The 18,889-nt window shown below is 40.4% G+C and overlaps 1 protein-coding gene and 1 long non-coding RNA gene across 2 annotated transcripts in view; both read right to left on the reverse strand.

The window, feature by feature from the left end:
* sec16b (SEC16 homolog B, endoplasmic reticulum export factor) overlaps positions 1-18,889 on the reverse strand; it is a 29,220-nt gene that overhangs the window by 2,317 nt on the left and 8,014 nt on the right. Inside the window, 20 exon segments of the mRNA XM_034235600.1 lie at positions 133-181; positions 508-597; positions 682-765; positions 854-955; positions 2,270-2,298; positions 2,378-2,529; positions 2,646-2,817; positions 2,905-2,971; positions 3,805-3,918; positions 3,998-4,135; positions 4,418-4,523; positions 5,376-5,487; positions 5,570-5,687; positions 6,123-6,204; positions 11,974-12,071; positions 14,668-14,724; positions 14,726-14,902; positions 14,991-15,129; positions 15,436-15,497; positions 15,585-15,736. Coding sequence (XP_034091491.1) covers positions 140-181; positions 508-597; positions 682-765; positions 854-955; positions 2,270-2,298; positions 2,378-2,529; positions 2,646-2,817; positions 2,905-2,971; positions 3,805-3,918; positions 3,998-4,135; positions 4,418-4,523; positions 5,376-5,487; positions 5,570-5,687; positions 6,123-6,204; positions 11,974-12,071; positions 14,668-14,724; positions 14,726-14,902; positions 14,991-15,129; positions 15,436-15,497; positions 15,585-15,736 — 2,093 coding nt within the window. The 3' untranslated portion in view covers positions 133-139.
* On the reverse strand, positions 7,707-8,755 carry LOC117559007. The gene is made up of 2 exons (XR_004570906.1): positions 8,688-8,755; positions 7,707-8,334 (listed from the first exon to the last, which is right to left on the reverse strand). It is a non-coding gene; the product is annotated as an uncharacterized LOC117559007 (long non-coding RNA).

The following is an 18,889-nucleotide window of genomic DNA, read 5'->3' on the forward strand; positions in this document are numbered from 1 at the left end:
CATCTCTACTGCTGATATCTCCAGTATTGCAACTGACACAAAATAATTTAAATGAATAAATATCACTACTGTTTAGAGATAAAAAACATCTTGGATTTTCGGTGAACTGTCCCTTTCAGTAACTTTATTTACCTGTGATTCAGTCTAGTGGTCCTGACAGGGCTCTATCCCAGCTGCTGGTCTGTGAAGAAGACACAAATATTAAAGGACTTCATTATAAAGAACTGTGTCATTTGCATAACTTAATGTAGGTAAAATGTCACCAGTGCCTGCCAAGCCACTGCGTTGTTGTCAATTACAATAGAAATGTAAGCTGCATTTCACAGCTGTGTTTTAGCCAAATGTGAAATCGGACACGCTGGTCAACGACTGTGTTTATGGCAGCGAGACAGAAGAAACACAGCTCCTTTGCAAAGTTAATAACAGCAATTTTTGGAATGGTTGGAAGAAATCTAAATTAAACGCATAGTTTAAAACAGTGAGCAGTTAAAATCAGTTCCTATTCACCTGCTTTCCTTGAAAAGGGGTTGATCCCAGCTGGGATGGAAACATGGCAGGCGGAGGGGGGGGACAGAAGCCAAACGTCGGGGGGAAATCCTTAAAAGAGATACAACAATATATATTTGATATTAGAAAAGTGAAAATGAATAGAATAATGTTTATAATTGACTTGATTCTTACCGTCTGAGCTGTGCTTCTCTGCTCTGTTCTCTCCTCTGGAACGTCTTTAGGTTTGGATTTGAACCAACCACTGAACCACCCGGCCTGGGTGTTCAGAGTGAAACGAGGAAAGAGAGATAATGAGACCCCAGCCAAACAAACGGCACTGTGTCCCCTGTGGTGTAACAGGTACCTGTTTAGGGGGCTCGCTGTTCTGCTCGTAGGCCTCTGAACTCTGGGGGGTGCTCTGCTGCCCCTGCTGACTGAAGTGGACTTCCTGCATCTGAACCCCCATCTTAAAGGAAAGTATGGACAGACAACACACTGTCTGTGACTTGTATGAAACATTTCCCAATGCATTGCTTAAATTGTTTGTGGAGGTGTTTAATGTGGAAAATGTAGGAGTGAATTCTCCATATTAGTCAGTATTGTGTGACTTTAGTGAATCTGAAACCTCTACCAGTGTGTAATAAGACAAAGAAAATAGCAGGTCAAGGCTACGGCTGACCAGCAACATTTACCAAGTCATGCTCTACAGTCTACAAGCTCAAAGGGACTGTTTTTGTCAAAGGAGAATGGTGTTTTTATAGCAGATTCAGTTTCCCGTCAGAAAAAGGCTTCCGAAAGCAAGACAAGGCCTTGAGTCCACATATCAGTTTTCAGAAAAGAGCCTCATCCCAGTGTTTAATTAAAGTTTAATTTAATGTTTTGTATGACAACGATATGTTGGCACCGTATCGCCGCTGTTGAGAGACAAACTTTGCTCTTAATTATCTATTTGTGGGACTATATATTGATTTGAAATCGTTTTTTTCACGATGAGCACCAACTGGAGGATTCTTGCGCACAACTTTTTTGAATTAAATTCACGGCTCAGTCTGACAGCTGTAAAGCAAGGAGGAAGATCTGCATTTGGCATAAAGTACAACACTCACTGACAGCAACATTTAATGTCGGCCAAGCCAATCAGATCCGACAAATTATGTTTTCTGTCTTTGTCATTTTGATAGTTTCGAAATTACGATCAGGATAGACGGATACGGCCAAATACAAACATCTCCATTTTCTTCAGCAATGTCACCAGAGCTCTTTGAAAAGTGTGAATGTTTTCAACTCCAATAGCTCAGAGGGAACCCACAAAAACAGCTGAATGATCAGTCAAGGCAGTTGGCTGCAACGGCGGTTGTCTCACTGGAAACAACTGAAAGAAGATTCCGGGGCTCATAGAAATATACTTTTGAAAGCTGTAAAACTATTATAAACAAAGCGTGTTAAACAAATATGGATTATTTAAGGTGGCTAATATGAGTTCACCCCATCCACAGTCGTACATTGCTTAGCTTCCTGCTGTAACTCATGTCTATTTCACCAAATGATGGGTGTGCAGACCCCCATCTAATATAGGTAAAACACTGACTATGGATAAGTTCCTCAAACAGCCTCTCTTTATCAGAACTACCCTGCTAAAAACATTGGTAAATATCGAGACTTCTAGCAAATACTTTCACTGAAAAAGTTTGAATCCAGAAAAATATGGCAAAAGTGTGTTCAAACCAAGAACATGAACATATTTTTGCTTTTCTTTTAATTATTATAAAATATGACTCACTGTGGTCGCTCCAGAGTATGACCAAGCCCCTGTAGAAGATATGAAATCAACATATTACACTTTCCCCGCAGTCCTTATTAAACACCTGAGCAGAGCAGTGACTCTCACCCTGTTCTGCTGATGGCTGGTCACTCAGAGCACAATGTGGCCAGGCTGATGTGACTTCAGCACTATCTGTGTTATGATAAGTGAAGGCCTGGCTGGCAGCCACTGTGGAAGCTGGGGGAGCACAAACTGTCATCGGAGAATTGGCCTGCTGCCTACAAGGAACAGGGAGGGACATTATGGTCTGTTAGGATATCACACGAACAGTCACAGTTGTATCTGCGTGGCTGACAGACATAAGTGAGGCATGAGTCAGCACATTTCATCGTACCAGTCCTGAGCGCCGCTGCTGTCCCACGACAACTCCTTCATGTCCTCAGTGACTGCTTCAATCTGATGCTGGAGGTGTTCCTGACCCACATCTGGATCTGGATCTCGTCCGTAGTAAAGCAGCTCAGGCTCCGCACTCTGGATGTCACGGTTTAGGTCCTCCAAGTATGGCTCTGTAAACATCCAGAAGAATCTTTAGAGTATTCAGGGATAACAGGCTACACATTATTTGAATGAGATGACCGAATCATTTTTTTTACCAGTGTAGGCCGTAGCACTGCCCTCAGGAGGTGGATGGTGGGTTTCAGTGCAGTCCAAATTCCCCGTCTGAGTAAAATAAGAAAATGAAGACAATCACATTTAAGATGTATTGTAAACATGACACACAAGAGCTACTTTGTGAGGACGTCATGAGCAGTGCTTTGAACAAAATGCTAAAATATAAATATAGAAGAAAGGCATTTGAAAGCTAAATCAATTTTCCAACAGAAACCTAACCACATTTTAACCTTCTTATTGTGCAACTCATTTGAAAAAAACCAACCTTTTTATTTGGAAAAAATCAATAGATAAATGAAGTCAGCTGTAACATGAAGTACCTTAAAGTTAGTTTACAGTAAGCTTAAAAAAAAGTAAAATATAGTTATAATATATTGCTAACTGAAATATAATATTAATATTATATATTTTTTTAAATATATTATCATGTGAATCTTAAACTGAAGCTTGACCAACGGAACGCAACGGAAGTTTCATGTAAGTTTATTTCTTTCACTCGTAGCTCGGGCTGTGGGGGTGCTAGAGACGGGAGCACGTTGATACGACCTCCCTAGCCGGAGATATGGCCGCATTTTACAATAAACTTCCGTGGGTCGCTTAAAAACAAATATCGCAAATCGCAATGGCAATATCTGTCAGAAAAATCGCAATTAGATTATTTCCCCAAATCGTGCAGCCCTAGCAGGAACCATGTGCAAGTTTGCCATAAATGTACAGCTAAATGTAATATATTAAGAATTTAAAAAATACAAATAATCTGAAGGCAGTCCAACTCATATTGGCCAGCCGCTTAACATTCCCCTAATTCCTCACAGCCAAAACTGCTTCCTATTACTTACGAATACATGATTTTCTGAAATGAAAGCTTTGAAGAGGCTCACCTGTAAACTGTGGTGGCGAGCACGGAGCAGTTTGAGCCAATCAGGTTCCTGCCCCGCCCCGCTGACCCCTGTGTCGTTGAAGTGTCCCTCAGAATGCCTCAGCCTGTCGGACAGCTGCAGGACAGAGGACACATACTGATAGTACATCTATTTAGAATTGAATAGGTTTGTTTATAGGAGGATGTGTGAATACCTTAATAACTTCCCCAGTCAGCACAGAGTAAGACCCCCGCTGCCTGAGCAGGGCCCGGCCCACCACCTCACAGTAATGGAACGCCTGAGAGGAGAGCCCGCAGTCCAGCAGGCGGGCCGCATACAGGAACTTATACACCTGAACACAATGATAAGAGAGAATATACTGTTTATAGGTACTTTCTATAGAAAGCAGTGAGATGTGCACTGAACAAACTGAAATAGGGACCCCTTTATTAAATGTATTATGTCAACAAACTTCACATAACTGTATTAGGTTAGCTGAAAGCAATAAAATAATAATTTATTTAAACGTAATATTATTGCTTTCAACTAACCTTATACAATTACTGCATGTTTTATCTGTTGACAAAATACAATAACGTTTCATTTTTCTCAGTGTGTTGTGAGTAGGAGCTACCTGAAAGGATGGTATTGAGAGGCCTTTGCCCCCCAGGGTCTGGCAGTACTCGTACAGTTCAGTGCACTGGATGGCCAGGTCGGTGGCAAAGTGTTCAAAGGACTGCCTGAAGGAGAGCAGAGGAGACAGGACACAAATATAAGTAAGATCATATCAGGAGACACTAAGCCATTAAAAATGTCCTATAAAATGTCATAGTAAAGTAAGCCTTAAGAATGTCATAACAGTGAGCCATAAACATATATCCCAAAACATGTCATTGTATAGTATTCCATAAAAAACGTTGTAGCATATTATTCAGCAGAAAAATATATCATCAAAAACATTACAGAATAGTATCTTATATTTTAAATAAAGGATGTCATCGTATATGATTCCATTGACAACATTTCAGTTTATTATGCAAATAAAACGTCATAAAAAGTGATATATTTGCCATATTCATAAAAATGTCATAAAACAGTAATCAGTTGAAATGATGAACCTATATTATGCAAGAAAGAGCTGTATAATATGTCAATGTATATTATGCAATGTAAAATTCTAAGAAAATCGTAGAATAGGATGTAACAAGTCATAATATAGTTATCCATAAAATAATCATAGTATTGTATGCAATTAAATATATCATTAAACATAAATTAAAAAGAATGATGGCGCAGTGTATTACAATTAATATTATTATTAAAAAGTAATACTAAAGAAAGTCTAACAAAAATGGCATTAGACATTAACATTTATATCGTATTCTTTGGCATCAAAATATAATAAAAAATGATATAGTTTAGTATGTCACACTAAAAGTCATAATGTAGTATCCACAAAGACTCTAAAACTAAATTAAGAAGATTATATGACATCTACCTGTCTTGCTTCGTTGGTATTGCCTTCATTTTATAGAAATTGCAATATGACTACCTGGCTGACAGACTGATGAATAGCATGAAGGCCCTCTCACCTGTGGCTGCTGCCTAGCAACACTAGCCTCTCCGCCTTCTGAGGGAAGGCCCCGAAGGAGACCCCGGCAGTCAAGTAGCACACATGAGCCGCATGTGTCAGGCCTTTGGAGGCTGCAGGGGGAGTGAAACACAGAACAGCCAGCTCATATACCTGAGCAGAAACATTTATATCAGTCAGCGTATCTGTACGTACCGAGGGTGTCTCCCATAGTGACGATGGCCTTCTGCTGGACGGCAGGATCTCCCGTCTCATTGGACAGCAGGACAGCCAGATGGGGCCTCCAGTCCCCCCATTTCTCATTTCCACAGCACTGCACGCAGAGCATCAGTATCACCACTCTTATTGGCTGATAATATCTATCTTATTGGCTTCAATTCTAAGAAATTCAAGAACCTGATCAAATACCAGCTGCAGATAGTGAAAGAGCACAGGTAAATAACCTTTATGTAATATCTGAGAAATTAAGTGATACACTGACTAAGCAGTAAATAACAGTAAATACCAATGCATGTAAGATCGGTGCCTTTATAAGTTTAAGGAAAGGGCTAATGTTGGTTATATCTCGATAGTAAAACACATTGATCTCAGAAGTTTTTGTCTCTTTCTCAAAGTTAACCAAATCTTTAATCAATTTATAAATGTATCTTGCCAAGAAGACACAATAGTTACAGACCGACGTTTCTAAGTCATATAATAACAGAAGTGAACGCTGGGATGGGGGTAGAGTTCATGCTGTGTGTGTTACCAGGGCAGCGGCCGGGACCCTCCCAGTCAGCAGGTGGAAGAGGGTCTGCAGGGGATCGCTGGCCGTCAACTGGCCTGTGAACCTGCCGGAAGAGCAGAGATACTTTATTTCACCTTTATTTATACAAGAAAAAAAATTCAAAAGTGTTGTTTCCAAGAGCAGCAGCAGCAGCAGCAGCAGCAGCAGCAATGACACAATTTCATATTTAATGACTAAAATATAGCACTTAACAGAAACAAATGACAGAATTATAACACATTTTTCAACATTACAGCAGGAAGGTGTTTATGGGTGTTATGTACTGCCCAACTACGGTGGCCGGCAGGTGCAAACGCGGAACAACGGCCAAAAACAAATACATTAGCAGGAAACAGCTGCAAATCCTGAAATGAAAAACAAACAAATCCTGAAAACAAATACAACCAAAAAACGCTGCATTTACAGAAATGATGCAAACTAAATACAACACACAAACCCCGAAAACAAACGCAACAAAAAAACGCTGCAAATACCAAAACGACATGCAAAGTCCAAAGCACATACAAATCCCAAAACACATACCAAAAAAAACATTCCGGAAGTGCTCCATGCCTCTAGGGGGCGCGCTACGTGGAACAGATTGATGTCTGACCAGACATAGAGGGAACGAACAAGAGTGCTGCAATTTGAAGCCGGAGGAAACGAAGTTGATCGAAGTGGAAAAAGACGATATATAAAAAGGTAAGTTTTGTTTTGATACAAAGAGCGTCATATTTACCCAGCTAGCGTTAGCTTGTTTGGTGAAAGAGCTTGCAAGTCAAGAGACAGCACTGTCTGTGCACCTAAATGTAACTCTTGACATCATATAGATATATTATAGGTGCAGAGAGGAGTTGGTTTATTGTGCTTCAATGTAAATCCTAATGTGAGAGTTAAAGGACGGTCAACAATATAATGTACCTTGGTCAGTTTGGATTTATCGTGGCATTTATTCTTAATTAAAGTGAATTTATTTTTATTTCAGTCAGTCATTTGTGTGTTGTATGCAGGTGTGGGACATTCCAAATGTTCCAAAAGTGAGCACTCCACGAATGGACAACAGTTTGCAGGGTAAAATAAAACATTGTCAACATATTATTTTGTGCCACAAGAAGCAGAATGTTTTAACAGTACAGTAGTTTGAATATATTTGTTGTTAACCTTTATCAGACCTCTCAGGCACCCACAACCAGCGTCTGATCGGGTAAGACTAATTACAAATGTAATTATACCATGTAGGTTTGAATTTGTGAACATGAAATCAATAAATACCTTTGTGTGCACTTATTTCCTGGGTAAAAATAGGATGGAGCACCAACCCCATTCCAGGAAGAGGTCCAGTCTTCCCCGGGTCAGAACCACTTCTATAGGTAAACGAGGTTGACAGTTGTATCGTGACACAGTTGTTTGCTGTGTATCTTTATTTTACATTTGTTTGTTTGTATAGCCTCCAATCACAGTGGGTAACATTGCCAGGAAGAAGAACAATTATACTTTTATACATTTCCAAATGACACCCACAACATCTGACATCTTAGTGAAGACAATACAAAAAACACTCACAAATATTTTTCAAAGATCAGATATTTTTTGTTGCATCCATTTCAAATGTTTACAAGGATTGTGCAGGAGTATGACAAAAGTGCTGTTGTCAGTTTAGAACCCAATGTATTGAAAAAACAGGAAGAGGATCGACATCCTTTTGTAAATATGACTGTCATGCATATATTAGGTATTTGAAAGTAATTATTCAACTGTCTTCTCACTGCAGCAACTACACAACTGTGTATGCACTTATCATTATTGATAGCCAGTCTGAGCCAGAAGACACAATGGAGCAAAGGTATAAATTGTTACTATTACCACTTAATTTTTCTATTCTATTCTGTAAATCTTATTACTAGCTTCATCATTTAATATTACAATACATCACTTTGTCTTTCCCAGCACAGAATACCTGACTGCGGCACACATTGTTGCAGAACTCTCTGCAAAAATAACAAATACATCTTGCAGCAGGTTCAATATTAATAGAGCCAGTGTGTGCGATGGAGCAATCCGCGGCTTCAAAGGTGCCTCATTCGATCCCTCTCATGAGATGTCAGTTAAGTTCACTGATGATGAGGGACACACTGAGGATGGAGGGGACAATGGTGGTCCCAAGCGTGAGTTCCTGACCCTCCTTATGGAATGCCTGAGAATGAAGAAAACATCACGTCAGCAACTGTTTGTGCCCCATGGCGGTGTGACTTTCCCAGCCGCTCACTGTCTCAAAATCTGATTCTAAATATATAATGTTCTCTATAAAGATAGAACTAATACACAATTTTGAATGTATAATATAAGCTGTTTTGTGTATTTAATCATGCATTGGTCTACAATGTAATGATGGCTTCTACATATTTCACATAAACAGACAATGAAAAAATGTGTCCTTCATGCTGATAACTAGTGTGTGCATCTGCCAATTCGTATTCTAAACAGAGTAGTGTGTTGAATCCTTATTTCTTGCATTTGAAACAGATACAATAAAAAAAGTGAACTTACTGTTGTGTTCAACTTCTGCCAAAAACTGTACATGTTTGCCACAGGAGCCACAGAACACTTGAACTGTCCCCAGATGCTGGCCACAGAAAGGACAAAACATGGCGGCCTGAAAAGACATACATTGATGTAGTAAATCCATTTAATCAAGTTAATCAAAAACACATAGTCTAAATAGTGGTTAGCTAAATAAATAGAAAGATACATCATGTTTACCGTTGAATCTGTGTTCTCTCTCTCCTTGAATGTCTCTATATTTGTTTTTGAGCATGTCTAATGCACACTACTCTCCTGTCATTACTTTGTCCCTCTTCACATGTTGTCACATCTCTCTCAATTCAATAGCTTTATTAGCATGACCATAGTTACAGGTAATTGCTAAAGCTCTGTATAGTTGATACATCTATACATAAATATATACATATAAACAAACTGCTAAGAATTCAAATGTCCTTTTTCCGCGGTACTCACTATGGCCCGTGTTATTTGCCTGCACTTGATTTGTCATCTCTTTTTTAAAAATGTTCTTCCCTCACTTTATCTTCTCTTCACGTGAAGCTCTCCTCTCCTCAGCTGGTGTAGTAGTTAGGCACGCTAACGCTAGCTATATAAATATGACGCTCTATGTATTAAAACAAAACTTACCTTCTTATATCTTTCTCCACTTAAATGAACTTTCTTTCCTCTCGATTTCCATCACTCTTGTTCGTTCCACGTAGCGCGCCCCCTAGAGGCCTGGAGCACTTCCGGAATGTTTTTTTTGTATGTGTTTTGGGATTTGTACGTGCTTTGGACTTTGCATATCATTTTGGTATTTGCAGCGTTTTTTTGTTGCGTTTGTTTTCGGGGTTTGTGTGTTGTATTTAGTTTGCAACATTTCCGTAAATGCAGCGTTTTTCTGTTGTATTTGTTTTCAGGGTTTGTTTGTTTTTCATTTCATTATTTGCAGCTGTTTCCTGCTTATGTATGCGTTTTGGGCCGTTGTTCCGCGTTTGCACCTGCCGGCCACCGTACCCAACCCCTCTGTAAAGTATAAATAACAGGCAGAGATGAACTCTGAAAAACAAGGCAGAAATAAATATTGTGATCCCACAGAAATAATACATTATTATTGCTTCATTGGTAGAGTTTCTATTAAAGGGGCCTCTCCTGGGACAGCTTTAATGTTCAAAAAGGTCTTTATTTTTCTCATACTGCCTGTGCTGCAGCACCTCTTTTCACCCTCTGTCTGAAACCAGAGCCCAGTCTGCTCTGATTGGTTAGCTGGCCGGCTCTTTTGTGATTGGTCAACCACTAATAGATGTCCTGCCCCTTGGCCTATCGAGTACAATGTGTTGGAGCGCTAGCCAATAGCAAGCGGCAAACTCTGGGCCACTTCCGGGATGCGAATCAGGAAGTGCCTCAAACTGCAGTTCATCTAGTGGCCAGTAGGAGCAGTCTGCAGAAGGGAGCAATTTCCATAGACCCCAATGTTAAAATGCCCAACTTTACAGCAGAAATAAACATGTTTACATCGTGGTTTCAAAACATTTTATTCTCAGTATAGTTAGATTCCCCCTTCCTGTCTATGGATCCTGGAGTGAATTTGTTCTCAACTCATCTGTTTAATTAATATTCAGTCTTAAAGTGATGCATAAATTAGGGCGTGGTCACTTTGAGTGACAGGTACGAGCCTCACTGTCGGCTAACAGCAATTTGTCAGCTCTGTAGGCTCATAGGCTAGGCTTTGCTAGTTGTATTTACCGAACTTGACCCAACAGACGTGTCCGTGGATTTCGTGTCTTTTGTTAAGTATAAGACAATTAAAATGTCTTGTTGTGCGGTTGATTATACTAACTGACATTCCAAGAAGTCTCTTTTGCACTTTTTTCGGTGAGTATAATTGTAATATTTTATATATATATACATATGTCCAACCCGTTAGCATTGATTAGCAGGTGTAAGTGTCTAGCTTAGCTCGTTAAACAGCGAATTAGCCGCTATGGCTCCGGCGGCCGTTATAGCTCCGGTCGGTAGGTCTACCGACTGCCGGAGCCAACCGCGGCTAATTCGCTGTTTAACGAGCTAAGCTAAAACATACACCTGCTAATCATGCTAACGGGTTGGACAGAGCTCCGACGGGAGAGCTATAGGTCTTCGGAGCTATAACTGCGGCGGGCTGTTCGCATACGCAGGGAGGTAACGTGGTAGTGGCAGCCAAAGGAATTATGTACGCCACAATTGTTCTTATATGTTTGTGTACTAATTAGATATTATTTACGGGTGCAAACCATAGACTGTATAACCTGTTAATATGTTAATAAGTAGGGGGTAGTGTGCAGCAAGTCATTATTGAAGAAAGCCTGACGCTAGCTTCTCGTAGCTTCGGCTTTTTCCTTCATTAATGACCGGGGTTGACTGGGTTGTTAGCTTAATACTGGGAGCATATTAGCTTAGCTTCTTAGCCTGAGCTAGGTCTGGAATTTCACGTCCGTTGTCAGCAGGTCCCGCCCTGTCCCGCCTCGGCTCCGCCTCTTTGCCCTTATTTGGAGCAGGCTAGAGCAGACGGGAGTTAAAATCGACGTCACTGTCGAGCCGTTAGTGGCCGACTCCGCCTACTAAGGGCTTCTCGGCAACTCTGCAGAATCCTATGGGTGACGTCACAGACCCTACGTCCATTTATATATACAATCTATGTCCAATAGAAGCGCAATTATTACATAGTGATGTCACTATGTTCTGGAAGTAAACAAAGGAGTCCAATGGAGGCGAGCTCCCATAAAATATTTATTTTTTAGATGTTAAGTTCCACAAAGGAATTTGGAACTTTGGGGTTATTGCTATCGTCAAAATGCTAACATGCTAGCAAGTGTAATGTTTACCATTTTCAGAATTTGATCATAAACCAAGATTCTTTTATTTTTACAAAATGGTGAGACTTTATGCAAAATCAGGGAATCACCAAAGTTGTTACAGGTATTGATTGGCAGACAGCAGCCATTACCATATTTATTATAAAAAATATATTGTGTGATACCAATTGAAAAGTTTTTTTATGTAATCTATGCAACAATGAACCAGATTGACACGCATTATTATAGTATCTGTTTTCGGCTAAAGTGATTTATTCAGCTTTGTTAACACAGACACAGGAAGCTGAGGATAAACAAGTGACAGAAATAGTGTAGCTGTGACTGAGTGTAAAGCAGATCTAAATGTAGTGAGAGGGAGTATTTCTTCACTAATTGACGCTCGTGTGAGGAGGTGGACAGTTTTCTTCAGCTGTCATGTCTCAGATGACTCTCCTCACCTGTTCAGCACCATGGTGTAGGACCTGCTGTCCATTTTGCTGGCCAGAAACAGAGCGTGTCCCCACAGGCCGGTGCCCATAGCTGACTCCAGGGCCTCCTGGAAACACATGGGACAATAATTAGATACTTGAACCTTAAACAGGGCTTCTTAACATTTATGAAACTATTAATGTTCCATACTCACTTAACGGGAAGAAACTCAGCTAACTGATGATACTAACCATTTTTACCGAAACAAAACACAAGTCTCACAAGAAGCGTCTAAATGAGCCCTAAGCGAAAAAATGCTATCGTACTTAGCACCAAACTCACGGCTTAAATACCCTTATTACTTATTGTATCTGCACAAACAAGATATCGATTAGCAAGCTGAGATTCCACAGATTCCAGAAATATTAGTATCATCACTGAGCGATCCGAACTCGTGACAGGGGAAGCGAAAACAGACATCACAACACGTAGTGTCAGGGAGGAAACACGGTTAGCTGTTGTTCTGATCAAAAGTTGTGTTCAATGGCATTAAAATGATAAAAACGCTGCTGAAGGTTAATCCAATGGTTAATCCAATGTGTCTGTGTCACTTTGAAATGATTACTGATAATCCATCTTCATATTTACTAGTTTGAGCCTAAATTCCAGTTTTCAGAGCATAACATAGCTTTCGTCTTGATGCACGTAACTCTCACTCCTCAATGGTAACGTGTATGTGGAATTTCCCCTTTGATTCTATTGGCCCAAATGGTTCAAAAGAGGTGTCAATCACCAACATCGACCAATGGGTTCCAGAGAAACGGCCCAGCTACTTCCGGTCCATGGGACCTTATTTCGGAAAAATAATGTATTGAAGTCAATGGAGAGAGAAAACGTATCTTCCGATCCCGTTTGAATTGTGCCATGAATTACACATATGATGTTTGGCAATCTTAAAAAATTATTTCCATGTCAAAAAAGTCACAGTTTGTCGTAAAAATACGCAACTAGAAAGACTACAAATCCCAAAGTCGCGTAAGTGATGTCACAATTGTTTTCCTCCACTAAGAGATAGCTAAGATCAGCGCCATATAGATATAATCTATCTATATGGCGCTGGCTAAGATAAGATAACTTTAACAAGATGCCTGTGTGCTTAGTACCAGGTTGTTATCATACCAGCAATGGGTCTTGCTCGTTCTTTCGCTTCCCGTCTGATGAAAGGACCAGGAGTGGCTGGATCAAGTTAGCTACCTAGCTAGTAGCTAGCACGTTAGTTAGCATTACAGCCGTGTCATTTTTATTAGCCTTAATATGAAGTAACATTAAGTAACCCAAAATGTTAAACAGTAAGAGTAGTAGTCATATTTCGTGAACCCTTTGAAGAGTACTGTCACTAGTGTGATCATTCTATAATACACAATTTAAGCCCGAGGGAGAAATGCTAACGCTAGCATCGGCGATCGCCAATCTTTTCTACTTCATGCTATCTGCACAAACGGTTAACATTAAACATTAAAAAGACCAGGCAGTTCAGAGAGAATCAAAAGGCAGGCAGGCAGCTTTGCATGACATTCTTCTGGACGTGTTTCATTGTGGTGATAATGAGGGTAGTCAATCGTTTTGTCGACAAGACAGTAGTGACGGCCATCTTGGTGACGCGTGATGTTCTGCGAGACCAGAGATGTAGTTCATTAAGCGTTTCACACAAACAAATGTGTTACTTCACAGTTTTACGACACATTTTTTTTTTTTTTGACATGCAAAATTATCTTTTAAATTGACAAACATCATATGTGTAATTCGTGGCACAATTCATATATAATATTTCTCTCTCCATTGACTTCAATCCATTATTTTTTCTAAATAAGGTCCCATGGAGGTCCACCGGAAGGGGAGAGACTTCGCCACTCTATGACCCCAAAGGTGTTTTTTTGTTGTTGCTAAACCTCTCTAAAAAGGTCAAATCAAATGTCACTTGTTTTGCATCAATCTTGATACAGGGTACTTATTATATGTTATAGTTTGGATTCCTAAAGCTTTTAGTCTACCATCCCATCATTCAAGGGCGATTTTCAAGTAATGTTTTTTTTTGGACGGACACTATAATTTAAATTGGTTTACTATGTTCAATCTGAATTTACTTAAAAATGAAACAATTCTATATTGATTCTGACTTTTCTACGTCCAACTCACAGGTGTATCATTGCTTTGAGAAAAAACATTATTAATTTACCCCTTTTAGAAGTGAAGTTATGGTCATTTGTTCTGGGAATGTCATTTTCGAGCCTGAGGCCTGAAAAACAGGCTTGGGGCTTAACAGGTTAAGCTGTGTATTTTATTAAATGTTTCAATGAAAGTGAGAATATTATATACTCATATCAGAAATGCAATATCAGTTACGAATAATTGCAAAGTTTTTTTGCCAAATCACTCAGCCCTGCTTCCTAAGTGTATATAAAATATGTTAAACTAATATGTTCTACCCTGACAGGGTACTACATTAGCATGCTGCTTAAACAGCTGCAATTTGAATTACATTTTTTGCTGAATAAGTACTTTTACTTTTAATACTTTAAGTACATTTACAAATGGGATTTGAAATGCAGGACCTTTATTTGAATGGAATATTTTTACATTGTGACATTGGTACTTTAACTATAGTAAAGTAACACAATGCAGGATAACCCTGGGATGAATGGAGAGCTACTGTATAAGAACACCTTCTTCCTCCCGGCCAGCAGCAGCTGGGTGTAGCCCTGCAGAGCCCCCCCCACAGCCCTCAGAGCTCCGGCTGCTGCTGCCTCCAGTGAGCAGGTCGTCTCCGGAGAGGGAGGGGGCTTCAGCTGGACCCGCGCCCTCACTGAAGTCGATGAGGGTGGGGGTGTCAGTCTTGCAGCTGCCGTCTGAATTTGAGCCCTGCACCAGCAGCTCGGCAATGTCTGAGCCAACTATTTGCTGAAACAATACACATTGAGTGATGATTGCATCAGAATAAACATGATTCTATGTGTAATATGTCTATAACAAGGCATGGTCAACCTACTCCATTCTGTCTGCAGAGCAGGATGAGCAGGTTCCACAGGAGGGCAGCAGAGCTCCGGTCCTGCAGCCCCCCCCCACTCAGACAGGCAGCCGCCCTCTGCTGGGCAAACTCCATCGCATCCACTTTGTGCAGGTCTTCCCTTCAAAAACATGAATAAAACAAGTACATACAACATCGTATTTTGAATTTAAACATAATCTCACAGGACTAACGCTTTTAGGTTCGACATTCAATGTATTCTGAAGGGGTGTGTTACATTTAATGGTGAGAATCGTTAGATTCAGATTTGCACACCAAAATAAAAAAAACAATAAAATGGTTCAATTTTCTCTTTTAAGGTGAATTGTATGCTTTATTTACTCATTTGTATCTGTTGAAAATGGGCAGTGAAATTAAAAAACTGTACTGCTGTTGTTGTATTTTGTGCTAAAATAAATTGCAATACCTGGATAAAGGCCCTGGGAAGTTCCTCATGTCCTGCTGTTCCTCGGTCTCACCCAGAATGACCTATGCAGACATGCACACAAAAATAATCTCCTTCAGTCTACAGTACAATGTTAAGAAGACGATGTTATCAGCATAGGCTGAGCGTACCTCCAGACTGTGGATCTCCAGCTGGCTGACGTTCTCCTGGGTGGAGAGGCCCGGAGTGACCCGGATTAGCTGACCCGCCGGCCCAAAGCTGACCACCACATGAGGGAGGGAGAACTTCAGAGGAGCCGAAACCTGGGGCCCCAGAACATGGTCTGAAGAGATGTGAGACACAGAGCATGTGTCAGGATGACAACAGTTTATAGAAATACTGTATGAATCAGTATCAAGTTAAAAGACTAAAAGTGTATTGTTATAACAAGATTTTCCGATGATAACAAGATATTTTACATTTATGCAACACAATAAACTACAAAAAACTCACATTTTAAATAAGCTTTTCTTGTTTTAACAATGAACTCTTTATTTTATCATAATGTGAAATCATTGCTCAAGCAATTTAAAAAATCTTTGTTATATATATATATATAAATATATCAGTGGTGAACCGTGTCTATCACAACTGGACCTTCTGTAGACACACACAACCCCCGCCGCCGCGTGTACCTTGGTTGAAGGATATTCTACCCAGAGACCCAGAACAAGATCTGATTGGTTGCTTTCTTTTCCAACACAAAACCACTACAATGCGTAGTGCATGGTCCGAGAAGGACAAACAAATCAACGTAACATTGTAATATTACAGATCAACAACACAGATACGATTCTCATTTATTCCTTTTATATACATTTTATTTATATAATTAAATCGATTTTTTGTTTGTTTTATCTGAGTGTTCCAGGGTATTCTCTGAATACCTTGTATATATATATATATATCAGTGGCGAACCATCAGGGCCTTCATACAGTACCAGTCAAAAGTTTGGACACACATTCAAATTCGAAGTTTTTTATTTATTTAAATTTGTTCTACATTGTAGATTTATACTGAAGACATCAAAACTATAAAAGAACATAATGGAATTATCTAGTAAACAAAAAAGTGTTAAAAAATCCAGAATATGATTTATATTGTGCTGGCTACTGCAGAAGGCTGTGGTAGCCATGCTGGTTAAGGGTGCCTGCATTCTGAATAAATCACAGACAGTGTCACCAGCAAGCCCCCCCACACCATCACACTTCCTCCTCCATGCTTCACGGTGGGAACCACACATGCAGAAACCATCCGCTCAACTTCTCTGCGTCTCACAAAGACACGGAGGTTGGAACCAAAAATCTCAAATTTGGACTAATCAGACCAAAGTACAGATTTCCACTGTCTAATGTCCAATCCTTGTGTTTCTTGGCCCAAACAATTATCTTCTTGTTGTTGTTCATCCTCAGTAGTGGATCTTTGGAACAATTGGACCATGAAGGCCTGATTCACGCAGTCTCCTCTGAACAGTGGACGTTGAGATTTGTCTGCTACTTGAGCTCTGTGATCATTTATGTGGGCTCTAATCTGAGGTGCTTTAATTTGCGGTTTCTGAGGCTGGTAACTCTGATGTATTTATCCTCTGCAGCAGAGGTAATTCTTGCTCTTCCTTTCCCAGGGGGGCCTCATGAGAGCCAGTTCCATCATAGCGTTCAATGGTTTTTGCGGCTGCACTTGAGGATACATTCAAGTTCCTGACATTTTCCGGATCGACTGGCCTTCATTTCTTAAAGTAATGATGGACGGTCGTTTCTCTTTACTGAGTTGAATGGTTCTTGCCTTAATATGGATTACAGCAGTAGTCAAATAGGGCTTTCCACTGAGCACTAACCCTACCTCTGCATAACACAACTGATGGTCTCAAACACATTCAGAAGGCAAGTCATTCCACACATTGACTCTTGACAAGGCGCACGTGTTAATTGAAAACCATTCCAGGTGACGACCTCATGAAGCTGACTGAGAGACGCCCAGAGTGTGGAAAGCTGTCATCAAGGCAAAAGGGGGCTACTTTGAAGAATCTAAAATATGAATCATATTCTGGATTTTTTAACACTTTTTTGTTAACTAGATAATTCCATATTTGTTCTTTTATAGTTTTGATGTCTTCAGTATTAATCTACAAAGTAGAAAGAAAAAAAATTCGAATTTGAAGGTGTGTCCACATTTTTTACTCAAGGTTCAAGGTTCTTTACTTGTCATACGAACATAGCTACAGTGTAGTTATGCCGATGAAAATCTTGTGTCACAGGCTTCTCCAACAGTGCAACACAAAACACAGATAAACAGAAAAAATATAGTGCAAGTAAATATTAAATAGTAATACAAAAGAAAAATAGTTTAAAAAAAGTGAAATAGTACAATAAGAGTCTATATTGAAATAGGATATATAGGTAAATAGATAAATACTTTTAAAATAATTTTTAAGTAGCAGCCAGATGAATATTAGGGATGTTGTTTCAACTGTTCAGGTGTTTAACAGATTTTGCTTCAACAGTTCAGGTGTTTAACAGTCTTATGGCCTGTGGGCTGAAACTGTCCCTGAATCTGGTGGTTTTTGTCCTGATGCTGCGGTAACGCCTGCCAGATGGCAGCAGACAGAACAGTTTGTGGCTGGGGTGATGGGGGTCTTTTATAATCCGGAGGGATTTCTTCCTGAGGCGCCGGGAGTAAAGGTCCTCCATGGATGGCAGCTCCGTCCTGGTGATGTGCTGTGCAGTTTTCACCACCCTTTGTAAAGCCTTACGGTTGAGGGCGGTGCAGCTGCCGTACCAGGCCGTGATGCAGCCAGTCAGGATACTCTCACACCTGTAGAAGTTGCAGAGTATCCTGGAGTCCATGTTGAACCTCCTCAGCCTGCGGAGGAAGAAGAGGCGCTGTCAAGTTTTTTTGGTGATGGTGGTAGTGTGAAGAGTCCATGTCAGGTCCTCATTGATGTGGACACAGAGGAACCTGAAGCTGCTGACTATCTCCACCGTTGTCCCTCTCACTGCTGCTTTCTGTAATCCATAATCAGCTCCTTTGTTTTGCTGACGTTGAGATGGAGGTTGTTATCCTGGCACCAAGATGTCAGGTTTCCGACCTCCTCTCTGTACGCCGTCTCGTCGCCGTCGATGATCTGGCTGATGACGGTCGTATCGTCAGCAAACTTCCCGATGGTGTTGGAGCTGTGTGCGGCCACGCAGTCGTGAGTGAACAGGGAGTAGAGGAGAGGGCTGAGCATGCAGCCTTGAGGGGCTCCGGTGTTGAGGATCAGGGTGGAGGATGTGATGTTTCCCACCCGCACTGCCTGGGGTCTGCCCGTCAGGAAGTTCAGGATCCAGTCACAGAGGGCGCTGTTGAGCCCTCGAGGTCTCTGAGCTTGATGACCAGCTTGGAGGGCACAATGGTATTGAAGGCTGAACTGTAATCAATGAACAGCATTGTCACATA

This window comes from Gymnodraco acuticeps, unplaced genomic scaffold (assembly GCF_902827175.1).
Source record: "Gymnodraco acuticeps unplaced genomic scaffold, fGymAcu1.1, whole genome shotgun sequence".
In the NCBI taxonomy this organism is placed as follows: Eukaryota; Metazoa; Chordata; class Actinopteri; order Perciformes; family Bathydraconidae; genus Gymnodraco; species Gymnodraco acuticeps.